General features: G+C 41.4%; 1 protein-coding gene across 1 annotated transcript in view; it reads right to left on the bottom strand.

Moving 5' to 3' along the window:
- The window catches only part of LOC126355621 (MTOR-associated protein MEAK7-like), a 121,348-nt gene that overhangs the window by 79,305 nt on the left and 26,829 nt on the right, over positions 1-15,214 (bottom strand). The window contains exon 2 of the mRNA XM_050005984.1: positions 315-524. Within this exon, the coding sequence (XP_049861941.1) occupies positions 315-524 (210 nt within the window). The remainder of the gene's footprint in view (positions 1-314; positions 525-15,214) is intronic.

The following is a 15,214-nucleotide window of genomic DNA, read 5'->3' as shown; positions in this document are numbered from 1 at the left end:
GCTGGCTACCAAACTCCATAGACATGAGCATATCTGGGATGCCTTGCAACGTGAAGTTCAGAAGAGATCTCCACACCCTTGTACTCTTACGGATTTATGGACAGCCCTGCAGGATTCATGGTGTCAGTTCCCTCCAGCACTACTTCAGACATTAGTCGAGTCCATGCCATGTCGTGTTGTGGCACTTCCGCGTGCTCGCGGGGGCCTACACGATATTAAGCAGGTGTACCAGTTTCTTTTGCTCTTCAGTGTATATGTAGTGCGTGTTGTACAAGAGAAAACGTAACACGGCAGGTGCAGGAGGCGTGGTGTACCTGGAAGCAGAGGGACTCTGCGAGCATCTGCATGGCGTTGTCGTGCTGGGGGCAGTGCACGTTGCGCCACGAGGTGGGCCTGAGGCCGTCGCCGTGCATCTCATGCTTCAGGTAGGACCGCACCACGCTCACCACGAACAGGTAGATGTCGGACGGCGCGAACTTGGGATCCGGGTCCCGCGGAGCCAGCACTTTCCGGAAGATCTCTGCCTGGTAGAAGTGGCACACAATAAACGATTCATTTGTGAGAGATGTGTTCTTATATAGAAAAAAACACACGACACGATATTGTTAGCTCTCTCAGACACTCTCCAGCAGTTACTGATGCCCGAATGTGTCCAAGATGCACGTTATTGCCAAATGAATACAGTAAAACAAAGCTCAATCCAATAATAAAGAACATGAAACTTTTTTTCGCCAAAGGAATTACAAAAAGTGCATCTACATCTACAGGGCTACTTTGCAACTCATACTTAAGTGCCTGACAGAGGGTTCGTCGAACCACCTTCACAACAACATTCTATTATTCCACTCTCGAGCAGTTCGCGGTAAAAACGAATACCTATATCTATCAGTGAGGGCTCTGATTTCCCTTATTTTGATGATCGCTTGTACCTATGTAGGTCGGCACCAACAAAACGTTTTCAGATTTGGAAGAGAAAGTTCGTGATTGAAATTTCGTGAGAAGATCCCGGCGCAACGAGAAACACCTTAGTTGTAATGACGTCCACCCCATATTCTGCAGCATGTCCGGGAACATTTTCTCCCCTGTTTATTGACAATACAGAACGTGCTACTCTTCTTTGCTCTTTCCCGATGTGCTCCGTTAACCCTTAACTGATAAGGATCCCACACCATGCAGTAGTACTCCAAAAGAGCATGGAAAAGCGTAGCGATGGCAGTCTGTTTACTATATCTGTTGCACTTCTAAGTGTTCTGCCAATAAAACGCAGTCTTTGATTAGCCTTTCCTACAACATTTTCTATATGTTTTTTTTCCAAATTAAGTTGTTCGTAGTTGTAATTCCTCGGTTGTTGTTGTTGTTGTTGTTGTTGTTGTTGTCTTCAGTCCTGAGACTGGTTTGATGCAGCTCTCCATGCTACTCTATCCTGTGCAACCTTCTTCACCTCCCAGCACTTACTGCAACCTACACCGTTCTGTATCTGCTTAGTGTATTCATCTCTTGGTCTCTCTCTATGATTCTTACTCTCCACGCTGCCCGCCAATGATAAATTTGTGATCCCTTGATGCCTCAGAACGTGTCCTACCAACCGGTCCCTTCTTCTAGTCAAGTTGTGCCACAAACTCCTCTTCTCCCCAGTTCTATTCAATCCCTCCTCATTAGTTATTTGATCTACCCATCTAATCTTCAGCATTCTTCTGTAGCACCACATTTCGAAAGCTTCTATTCTCTTCTTGTCTAAACTATTTATCGTCCATGTTTCACTTCCATACATGGCTACACTCCATACAAATACTTCCAGAAATGACTTCCTGACACTTAAACCTATACACGATGTTAACAAAAATCTCTTCTTCAGAAACGCTTTCCTTGCCATTGCCAGTCTACATTTTATATCCTCTTTACTTCGACCATCATCAGTTATTTTGCTCCCCAAATAGCAAAACTCCTTTACTACATTAAGTGTCTCACTTCCTAATCTAATTCCCTCAGCATCACCCGACTTAATTCGACTACATTCCATTATCCTCGTTTTGCTTTTGTTGATGTTCATCTTATACCCTTCTTTCAAGACATTGTCCATTCTGTAATTCCTCGGTATTTAGTTGAATTTATGGCCTATAGATTTGACTGATTTACCGTCTAACCGAAGTTTAACGGATTCATTTCAGCACTTATATGGATGGCCTCATCTTTTTCATTATTTAGGGTCGATTGCCAATTTTCTTACCGTACAGATAACTTTTCTAAATCGTTTTGCAATTTGTTTTGATCTTTTGATGACCCTACTACACGATAAACGACAGACCATCTGCAAACAGCCTAAGATTACTGCTCAGATTGTCTCTCAAATCGTTTATATAGATAAGTAACAGTACCTTGGGGGACGCCAGAAAACACTTCTGTTTTACTCGATGACTTTCTGTCTCTCTGACAGGAAATCACGAATCCGGTTATATAACTGAGGCGATATTCAGCAAGTACGCAATTTCACCACAAGGCGCTTGCGAGGCACAGAGTCAAAAGCCTTCCAGAAATCTAGAAATACGGAATCAATCTGAAATCCCTAATCGATAGCATTCAACGCTTCCTGGAGTATAGAGCTAGTTGTGTTTCACAAGAACGATGTTTCCTAAATCCGTGTTGACTGTGTGTCAGGAATAGATCGTTCCCTTCGATGTAACTCATAACGCTCGAACTCAATGTTCCAACTTCCTGCAGCATATCGACGTTCATGATACAGGCCTATAATTTAGTGGATTTCTCCTAACGCCTTTCTTGAATATTCTTGTGACCTGTGCAGCTTTCCAGTCTTTCGATATGGATCTTTCGTCGAGCGAACGGTGGTATACGATAGTTAAGTATGGACGTATTCTGAAAGGAACCTCATCGGTATACAGTCTGGATCAGAAGACTCGTTTTTTAATGATTTAAGTTTCTTCATTACTCAGAGGATATCTACTTCTAAGTTAGCTGTTCTTGACTCAAATTCTCGAATATTTACTTCGTCTTCTTTGCTGAAAGAATTTCGGAAGGCTGCGTTTAGTAACTCTGCTGTGGGAGCACTTTCGTCGATAGTATTTCCATTGCCATCGCGCACAGAAGGCGTCGATTGTGTCTTACCCCTAGCATATTTTACATACGACCAGAATCTCTTTGAATTTTCTGCCAAGTTTTGAGCAAAAGTTTCGTTTTGGAAACTGCTATAGGCATCTCGCAATGAAGTCCGTGTTGAATTCCGAGCTTCTGTAAAAGATCGCCAATCTTGGGGATTTTGCGTTCGTTAAAATTTGGCATACTTTTCTCGTTGTTTCTGCAACAGTGTTCTGAAGACATGTCGTTTGTTAATTCATCTGGTACAAATCTCTCAGTTGCTGTCGATACTACTTCTATGGATTCAAGCCAAATCTGGTCTACATTTACATTGTTAATTTGGAAGGAGTAGAGATTGTCTCGCGTCAAGCGAATTTTTATCTGCTTTGTTGAATAGATGTATTTTTTGTTATGGCATTCTGTCTCGCTACGACAGCCCTGAGTTCACTAATACCTATATAAGTTTTGATGCTCCTGTTACCTCAGGATTATTTGTTGCTACGAGGTCAAGTGAGTTAACAACCGTTTACTTTTCGAATGGGCTCACAAACTAATTGCTCGAAACAATTTTCAGAGAACGGTTTTAGCTCCATTTCAGATGATGTTTTATCTCCTTATTTGAAGCTGTATTTTTCCAATATATCGAGTGTAAATTAAAGTAACTACCAACTACAGATGCATGAGTCGGGTACATTATTGAAATCAGACTTAAGTTCTGTTTGAACTTTTCAGCAACTGCATCATCTGATTTGGGAGGTCGATAAAAGGACCCAATTATTATTTTACTCCGGTTGCCAAGAATGACCTCTACCCATACTAACTCACAAGAACTACCTACTTCAACTTCGCTACAAGATAAACTACTTCAAACAGCAGCAAACACATCACTGCCAACTGTATGTAGCCTTTCTTTCTTTCTTTGGGCCTTGTCCTGCGTCACGCGGGGTCGGCCGTATTATGACGGATTTGGCAGTGTTAGCGGCAGAGGGTGGCTGGATGCCCTTCCTGCTGCCACCCCAAACCCCTCGGCACGTAAGTAGTATACCCCAGCTGTTTGCGTCTAGTGTAAGCCATGAAATAGTCCGAACGTCTGCAAATGTCTGTCAGTCGTGTAACTGAGGCAGAATGTAGGGACCAGCCTAGTATTTACCTAGCGAAATGTGGAAAACCGTCTAAAAACCATATCCAGGATGGCTGGCATACCGGCCCTCGTCGTTAATCGACCGGGCGGACTCGATCTGGAGCCGATGCGCCTACGTGACTCCAGGAAGCAGTGCATTAGCGCCCTCGGCTACACTGGCGGGTCAACTGTATTTAGCCTATCCTCTCGAAACTCAGCTCCTTCGCAAAAATTTCGGCTGAACATATCTTCGTCTTTAGCCAACTTTCAGTATCTACACTACTGGCCATTAAAATTGCTACACCACGAAGATGTCGTGTTACAGACGCAAAATTTAACCGACAGGAAGAAGATGCTATGATATGCAAATGATTAAATTTTCAGAGTATTCACACAAGGTTGGCGATGGTGGCGACACCTACAACGAGCTGACATTTGAAAAGTTTCCAACCGATTTACCAAACACAAACAGCAATTGACCGGCGTTACCTGGTGAAACGTTGTTGTGATGCCTCGTGCCTTTGATAAAGGTCGGATTGTAGCCTACCGCGATTGCGGTTTATCGTGTAGCGACACTGCTACTCGCGTTGGTCGAGATCCAATGACTGTTAGCAGAATATGGAATCGGTGAGTTCAGAAGGATAATACGGAACACCGTGCTGGATCCCAACGACCTCGTATCACTAGCAGTCGAGATGACATGCATCTTATGCACATGACTGTAACGGATCGTGCAGGCACGTCTCGATCCCTTAGTCAACCAATGGGAACCTTTGCTAGACAACAACCATCTGCACGAACACTTCGACGACGTTTGCAGCAGCATGGACTATCAGATTGGAGACCGTGGCTGTCGTTACCCTTGACGCTGCATCACAGACAGGAGTGCCAGTGATGGTGTATTCAACGACGAACCTGGGTGCACGAATGGCAAAACGTCATTTTTTCTTATGAATCAAGGTTCTATTTACAGAATCGAGATGTTCACATCCGTGTCTGGCGACATCGCGGTGAACGCACATTGGAAGCGTGTATTCGTCATCGCCATACTGGAGTATCACGTGGCGTGATGGTATGGGGCACCACTGGTTACAGGTCTCGGTCACCTCTTGTTCGCATTGACGGCACTTTGAACAGTGGACGTTACATTTCAGATGTGTTACGACCTGTGGCTCTACCCGTCATTCGATCCCTTGCGAAACCCTATATTTCAGCAGGATAATACACGACTGCGTGTTGCAGGTCCTGTAGGGGCCTTTCTTGATAAGGAAAATGTTCGACTGCTGCCCTGGCCAGCACATTCTCCAGATCTCTTACCAATTATGGTGGCCGAGCAAGTGGCTCGTCACAGTGTGTCAGTAACTACTCTTGATGAAGTGTGGTATCGTGTTGAAGCTGCATGGGCAGCTTTACCTGTACACGCCATCCAAGCTCTGTTTGACTCAATGGCCAGGCGTATCAAGGCCGTTATTATGGCCAGAGGTGGTTGTTCTGGGTACTGATTTCTGAGGATCTATGCACCCAAATTGCGTGAAAATGTAATCACATGTCAGTTCTAGTATAATATATTTGTCCAATGAGTACCCATTTATCATCTGCATTTCTTCCTGGTGTAGCAATTTTAATGGTCAGTAGTGTCTAACGATTTGAGCATTAGTGCTTCGCATTAGCATTTGGAGCTCTGGTACTTTTCTAAGACATCTATGACAACTTACAACTGTTATACTGATGGTTCCTAGATATACGTTCTTCCCATGTTCAACCTACACCCTTTGAGACTGAAGCCCTTTTTGCGTTTCTCTAAGCCCCCCCCCCCCCCCTTACCTGTCTAGCCGCCTTCTGCGATTACTGGACTCTTGACCCTTTTAGCAGAACTTGAAAACCCACCACCCTATGGCGCAAGTCGAGAAATCTGCAACCTAAATGGTCGTAGAACCATCTGAGCCTCTGATTCAGGCCCTGCACTCGACTCTGTACCAGAGGTCTGCAGACGGTCCTGCCAAATATGCTGCAAATGGTGAGCTTTCGCAAGCAAAATTGGCAACCTTAACTGCTCAAAACCAAAGAGTATCTCTCCCAATCCAAAGTGCTACACATCAGCGGCACTGATGTTAGTCACCATCTTCAGTTGGCTGCAGCCTGTGCTTTTCATGGCATCTGGAAGGATACATTCCATGTCAGGAATGTACACATGAGTGCACATTGCGTTTCTTCCCCTCTTTGTCAGCCATGTCTATAATGAGCCCCATAACATGCTGAACATTGGAGCTCCCAACTACCAATAATCCCACCTGCTGTGATGGTGTGGTTCTTGCAGGTTGTGAGGTTTCCTCTAAAATAGATCAATCGACTGCATGTGGCTGAGGGACAGTGACAGCCACAGGCAAATCCTGCAACCTGTTTATCAGACTAAGTGAGGAGGCCTTATGTTCAGCCACCTGAGAAGTCTGTTGCTGCCTGCCATGCCCTGAGGCGACCTCCCACTCAATCACAGGTGAGGGGTAACTTCACTGCGTGCAGCAACTGAGCTTGCCACCAGTTTGGACTGAATGGCGGGTTTGGGGACTTCCACTGGATTATGACAGTAGGCCCACAACAGCGATGCCCATGCAGTGCAGCCACAAGCTGTGTAATCGAAGCTAACACAGCCTGGAGCTGTGTCATCAGCTCGGCTCACACACACACACACAGCAAGCACGGTCTCTATCAATAATAAAGGCCATGGAAAACTACACAATGAAGACAAACAAAGGACTATAGACACATGCTGCGGAACTCTGATGTAGACACTGATGATAACACAGGAACTATGTCTAATAAATTAATCTAACGTGTGGAATTTTCAAAAAATAAACTACCAAAGCACACATGTGAAAGTAAATAATCCGCTCCTGATTAGGAAATTGTAATGTCACAAAAATCAGTTTACTTTCCAACTCAAACGAAACTGCAAGAACTGTCTCTGTTAAGTATTAAAATAACACACAGAAATTCAAAAACTAAACCAAAGTGCACAGATGAAATTATATTATTCGCTCTTGTCAATGTGCATTCTGAGATTCATATCTCAGTTTTTATGCATGATAGTGTACACAGTTACTAGCTAAATACTTCAAAATATATCAAAGAAAGTACAGTTCATGCCACTAAGAGAATCTGCATTTGCTCACTTATAGCAGTAAAGGAAATTCTTATCAACGATATCTAATGGCAGAGTCAAAGATATAGAGTTCATCTAAGTGCAGAAATATTATTATATTATGGTACTAGTGTAAATTATAAAACATATAACATTGGTATAAGTGTTTCAGTGGACATTTTTTAGGTCATCCATAATTTTTGTGTTATTTACAGGATATTTAACATTCTCTAGAAAAGTACTGAATAAATATGTATCAATGAATCTATCACCTTTGTGGACAACCATGAACGCCTTGAGGTTTTTGTAAGAGTCGTTTGGACCTATAAGGGCTTATTTAGTTCAGCTTTAATTTATATTTAAATATATAAATATATAAATTAAAGCTGAACTAAATAAATATATAAATATATAAATTAAAGCTGAACTAAATAAGCCCTTAGTCAAAATTTTTAGTCTTTTTTTCTACTAAAGATTGTGACCTATATATATATATATATATATATATATATATATATATATATATATATATATATATATATATATATATAAAGTTGAACTAAATAAGCCCTTAGTCAAAATTTTCAGTCTTTTTTTCGACTAAAGATTGTGACCAAGGGCTATACACACACACACACACACACACACACGATGAAGTAGTTGTCAAAATACCAAGGTTTTTAAAAGTTTCTGCATGATGTTCTAAAATTAACAATGCATTTAACTCTTATAGCCTGTTGTATTATGAATTGAATTATGAAAATTATATCCCTCTGATGTGAGCTTCACACCCACCCCTCCCCCTTTAGTATTTTGTAAATCGTTAGCAAATAAATGTGCAGAATAAACTACTTTCTCCATTCTTAAATCACCTATGCCTGTAATCATCTGTACTGTAAACAAACCTGAATGAATGTGCCTCATTATTCATTCAGTGCACAACACTATCTATTTCTTGCATTTTGTTGTTTGAATAGAGCATATTTATAGCTTGAGCAGTTCCATAAATAGTACTGAATAGTGCTTGCTAAGTCAACATTTCATGATAACTCATTTGTCTGAAACCGTCTTTTCCTTTTTTTAAATTTTTATTCACTGCCTTTTCAGCAAGTGAACTGGTCCTACTTTTTATTACTATACTTGTACCACCCAAAAAACTAGAAAATTGGCATATTCTGATAATGCAAGTGGAAGATCACTTATGTATAACACAAACAACAGATAACCATAAATAGAACTTTATGTTACCCCATGTCTTTTCACTTCATATTCTGCGTGTCCATTGTTAGGTAATGGACATATGTGATACACTCTGCTTTCTGTCCTGCAGATAATATAAAAACCATGAACCTGCAGAGTGTATTACATCATAATACATTAACTTTTGCATGAGGATGACACAGTACCCACAATCAACAGACTCAAACAAGTGACGAAATCAACTGGGGAATTTGTTGTTACTGGCTAAGAGGCAGAGCTGTACTAGTACAGAGAACTTTGACATTCCTCCTGGGACACACCACCCTGTCTAAAAGTAAGAAAAGAAAACTTTGTTTGTGTGATGTTGGCAGGGCTGGTCTTCTTACCATAGGAGTCGATGTGTTGACCTCTGCTCCCTTAGTCTTCCTGTAACAATGAATGAAAAGAGTAGCGCACTTACACTAGTCTGAAAAACATAATGCTGAGATAGATAAAGCAGTGTAACATATTAACTACTAGCTGGAAATGATTAAAACTGTGAGGTCATGTTTTTCAATGTCTCCCATCCACACACAGAATGTTGGATATCACAAGTAGGTAGGTGGAAGGTGTTCTGGTGCAGAGCAGACTATCTATGATGTCATTTATGAGTCATCGGACTTACTAAAACCTCCCCCCTTCCATATCTCTGTTGTAGGCAAATTTCCCTAAATATAAAATAGTGGAAAATTCAAATCCTATGATGTAGGGCTGTTGTCCTAAGTGTAAACTGGTAGGGAACTGAAAAAATCTAAGATGGTGCATTGTCATGCTGGTGGAAGTAGTTCACATGTGCTAAATATAGAGCTTATTTCTTCCTGATGTCACTGTGTAAATAGGGCTACCATCCTATGTGACGAATCCTCTGGGATACTGGTGCTGTCTCTATAACATCAGAATCCGAGATGCTATTACAAAGGGAAGTAAATTGCCTGCTGTAAAGCCCTCAGTCCAGTAGAAATCTTTAATGTTGTTTATAGCAGTCAGGTCAGTTGTTCTAAATGTAAAATTCCAATCTGGTTGTTGTAAGTTAAGTAATTCTTCCCTGACATCACCATTTAAATAATTATCACCCTGATTTTAGGACTGGCCAGCACATGACACACAGCATTGTGCTACTTCAGTTAAAAATCGTAAACCTACTTCTTTCCCTAAGTGAAAGTTCAAGTTTTAAGACTGTATGCTGTTTAGCAGGAACAACTGGGTCTTTATTAAACATCACACTGGGGAGGGGGGAATGGACCTCCATGGACTCTGGATACGCTGCTGACACTGCGTTGCCGCCCACTGCCCGTGGTAGGTAACCATGTCCATGTGCACCACGTCACAGGGCTGCCATAGTGTCAACCACAAACCCCACACATGGTCATTGGCTGCACTGTTATTGGTACCGACTCACATGCACAGCTAAAACCATGTGAATCTCATGGTTAGGTGTAGGTGTTCATATTCCAACACGTTTTTAATGAAGTGTAGATACATTCCTCCTTATAGAAAGGGTGCATACAATGCAGCTGTGTCTGCCTATTGCAAAAGTGGAAAACTTTATGCAGAAGTATGTCTCTCCATATATTAAAAAAATTGAAGTGCGAATGCATGTAAATATTATAAATGACAGGATGCAACGAAAGGAAGCAGATAACTAGAGTATAACAAACTAGATTTATTTGTTTGTCAAATAGATTTCAGATACTATGTTTTCTAAAAATGTTTATATACTTCCCATATGTTGGGGAAGTTTATTTCACATATTATATATCTTTCAACACAGATAAAACAATGTGCCTCAAATGTCTGATTTTTTATACAATATATTTTGTCTTAAAAGAGAAAAAAACAGTATACCTCACACACTTGATTTTTGCATAATGCAAAATAAAACAAGGTACAAAAACTGTACATACAATATCTATATGAGATAGCTTAACAATGTACATGAATGTATTTACAAAATATGTCTCACAGGTTATGTTTTCCTGTGCACTTGATGCCTAACAGCTTGAAGTGCCCATAGCACAGTTTACAATAGATGATGCACTTAAAGATTTTACTTCCAAAAGCTTGGAATACTCATTATACAATGTTGATTCACTTATAAGTTTTTTACTTCCAACAGGTTACAATAGTCATAGCACAGTTAATGAACTTGACACAGAATATTTATTTACAGTTCCACTGTGAGACATAGCACTAAACTACATGTTACATCTTTTGTTTTATCATGCAGCAGTGAAACTTAACCTACTGCACAGGAGTGCAAAACAGTATAACTCACACAAACACAGTGCACAAGCCGGCCATGGTGGCTGAGCGGTTCTAGGCACTTCAGTCCAGAACCACCCAACTGCTACGATCACAGGTTCGAATCCTGCCATGGGCATGGATGTGTGTGATGTCCTTAGGTTAGTTAGGTTTAAGTAGTTCTAAGTTGTAAGCGACTGATGACCACAGATGTTAAGTCCCATAGTGCTCAGAGCCAATTGAACAATTTTGAGTAGCGTGGAAAACAAAGTCACACACATGCTGTACAAAAAATAAAACTCACACTCGTAGTGTGCAAAAACAAACTCACTTACCCACATACACAGTACATAATCTCACTCATGCACACACACACACACATGCACACACACACACACACACACACACACACACACACACACACACACACACACACACACACATCACCCAAGTGAACAGTGTGCATATTGTAGGGTTCTGTACGCATCAGCAGAAATGATCCCCCTGTCATCATGTCATACAGGCCAATTCTCAGATGTGATACAATGGGAACCTCATGCCTTTGCGACTGAATATTGATTGTTCCACTATATGTGGAGCAGGAGTCGAGGCACTGCCAACACTGCCACACAGGCATTTCAGGTAGTCTTCAACTCTGACAGCCAATGATGCCACACACCACATACCCTTAGTCCGTCTAAGAATGACACCTTTGCCCGTACAGTGCGTGTACATTTTTCAATGGAGATTTATAAACTCCACAATAAGTGACTCACTCGCCTTGTCTTTCATAAGACTGATAATCCTATTTTTGACAGGCTTATCAGCCACATATCCAGCCTTATTATTTCATATGGATCACAACCTTTCATCTACTAGATGAAGCTGTCAGTATCCATATAAAGTAATTTTAGATTTCCAAAATGAGCTTTCGCAAACTCATAATGGAACAATCGCTTGTGGAGTTTGGATAGGTCTAGTACACATACACCTAGATAAATAGTTTTTTTTTGAAATTCTACCAAAACCTTAGTGACGAAGTTCTTATTGGAGATTGTGATCTGTTTCAAATTTGGACTGGCGACTTTATCTGCTGCACTATACAACTGTCCCCAGTGCGTAGCTACGTGAATTTCTCGATGTACTGAGATTTTGCACAATTTAGCCAAATACTGCATTACTCATAAGTTAGTAAAAATATTTCTCAAACGTGAACATCACATGAGCCCTCTTTTTGGTGTTTAAATCAAGATATTCTTCAACAAAAGTTGCCACTTGAAGGAAATAGCGTAGATGACTATCCAGTTCCAGCCCCAAATTGAGAAATTTATGAAGATTATGATAATGTAGTATGTACCATGTTTTTCCCTCTAGTGTTGTCATCAGCTTCGCATGGGAATTATTTTCTGAAATTCAGCACTCTAGACACAGCTGCATATCATTGTGTGAATCAAGCAAAGTAATAGTATATGTTAAATCTACCTCTAGAATGTACCCCATTTAAGATTTTTTTACCGTATCCAACCATGTCATCATATGACAAAATTGCAAAAAGTGTTTAAGACTTGAATCATATACATATATAACTTGATATGCAACTGCAAAAGGTACATGCTGTTTTGTGAGAGTAGTATGTGAGACAGGAGTATCGCCCTTACAGCTCACCACAGGAGCGAACAGATATTCAAAGTCGGCATGTATGGCGCTTGGAAAACATTCTTAAACTATAAGACTTTATTCTCCTCAGTAGGTATTATAACAAGTACTGGGTCCTTGGAGCATCAATCCACTAGATGCTTTCTTAATTGCTCACTTATCTGAAATGTGATCAGGAATGTAGGGTACAAATGCCATATATATTAATGTTTCGATATTTTGGAGGCGAGAAGATGGGATATGCTTTTGATCCAGCAGTAGTATTGTGTCTCACATTCGGAGATTAAGAAATCTGCATGCGTTGAATGCCAACCAGTGCCTTTAGAAAAGTAAAGGAGTCCGTTAACTATGTGTATAACAACATGTTCATCTGACTGCGTTCCCTCAGATCATATACATGAATAGATATATGGGGGTTCTGCCTCTCAAATTTACTGATGTCCTGAGGTCTCATGGGGAACTTAATAGCATTGTGCTTATACAATCCACTATGATTAACGTGGTAGTTTTCTAGATGCTCAGGATTCTGTATACTTTTTCTTTTGCACACCAGAAGTGACCACAGAAAGCAGTGCTGGTCTTTATTTTGGACACTGATAATGACTTTTCTTATCAGCTCTATCCTTTCGAATGCAGATATGGGAGGATCCCCACGTATTGTATCATACACATGTATGTGAACATCCAAATACAGAACTCTATGGAGAACTTTACCTGAATCTCCCTGTTGGAATTCAGAGAGTCGTGTCTGTATCAGCTTCTGGATAAACTCGTGAAACCATTTAGCAATTACGGTACCCCTCAGTACCTCGTCATTATCACCTCACTTATCTGTGAACACATTCTTTGAGATACCTTGCTTAGGTGAGAGAGTGAAATTGCAGTGTATGGTAGTGCTGCACTTAATGGTGGGTTACAACAGGTCATTGAAGATGGTGAAAAGTTCTCTTTTCTCGAACTGACCGCTACCCATTCATGAAAAGAATCAGTTCTTGGTACCAAACCATATTACAGATATAAGTCAGCAAGATCCTCTCTCCAAGTGCATTTTAAATCACTGAAAATGGTTATTCTCTGCAGCATACCTGAACATCAACTTCTCTTCAAGAACAGGCAGCGGGGCTACTGATGGCTGATTGTTAATTGCCTCTAAAACTATGGAGACCCCATGCCAATAGCCCAGCTGTTGGCAGTGGTGGTGCTGCAGCTCATAACAGTTGTGACACTGACATCGATGGTGTTCTTGCTGCTCATGACAGTCTGGCTGCTTGTGCAGGTACAACAGTTACCAGTTGAGGAAGTTGGGGCCCAGCAGCTCTTGAGAGCCTGGCTGTCTGCTGTGCCAAGGCTGCAGTTGGTGTCAGTACTCACGACGACCCCTGATACTGGTGGCAGGGGTGGTAGCTTCAACTCGTCCAGAATTTTTGAAAATTTTCAGTAGAACAGTCGCAAAACTCACACACAGATATAATAGAGATGGGTAGACATATAGTTACATAGAAATTGTGCCTCACCCAACCGAGTCATGGGTGCATGTGCCTCATCGAGCGTATCTTCCACCTCCTTCAAGAGCTCATTATTCAGAAATGAAGGTTTCCTCATCGCTGGTGTTACTAGTGGGAGTGATACAGGAGGCATCACTAATGCATTGAGCATTTCTACAGAAAACAACAGCCTATGGCCATCACAAAATTTATACGTATGTGCCCACTCTCTCACACTCTCTCTCTCTCACACACACACACACACCCTCACACACTCACACTCAAACACACTCACACTCTCACATACACTCTCACTCTCACACACACACTCACACACACTCTCACTCACTCACACACACACACACACACACACACACACACTCTCAATCTCATACACACTCTCACTCTCATGCACACACATACTCTCTCACACACAATCTCACACAGAATCTCACACTCTCACATACACTTTCACACTCTTACACATAATCTCACTTACACTCTCTTTCACACTCTCACACACACTTTCACACTCTTTCACACTCTCTCACACTCTTTAACTCTCTCTCACACTCTCTCATATTCTCTCACAGTCTCTGACACACTCACACACTCTCACACACTCTCTCACACTCTCTCTCTCACTCTCACACACACTCTCACACTCCCACAAACTCTCTCACACACACTCTCTCACACTCTCACCCTCAGATACTTACCTAAAAACTCTACAACGTCATAGTCAGCCTTCAGGTGCTGATTATGCTGTAAATGGCACAGTTTTCAGAACATTAATCGATTCTCAAACAACAAGAAAGACACTGGCTAAGTGAAACATGCACATGCACACACACACACACACACACACACACACACACACACACACACACACACACACACACACACACACACACACACACACACACACACACACACACACACACACACACACACACACACACAAACACACACTCTCACATACACTCTCATTGAAACACACACCCTCACACACACACTCATTCACACACACCCTTTCAATCTCACACACACTCTCACTCTCTCTCACACACACACAGTCTCACACACACACACTCTTACACACACTCTCACACACAATCTCACACTGTCACATACACTTTCACACTCTCGCACTCTCTCACACTCTCACAAATAATCTCACTTACACTCTCTCTCACACGCTTTCACACTCTCTCACACTTTCTCACACACTCACACACACTCTCA

Source organism: Schistocerca gregaria, chromosome 3 (assembly GCF_023897955.1).
Source record: "Schistocerca gregaria isolate iqSchGreg1 chromosome 3, iqSchGreg1.2, whole genome shotgun sequence".
Taxonomy (NCBI): domain Eukaryota; kingdom Metazoa; phylum Arthropoda; class Insecta; order Orthoptera; family Acrididae; genus Schistocerca; species Schistocerca gregaria.
The sequence above is the reverse complement of the archived record's forward strand: the minus strand, read 5'-3'. Positions and strand labels throughout refer to the sequence as shown.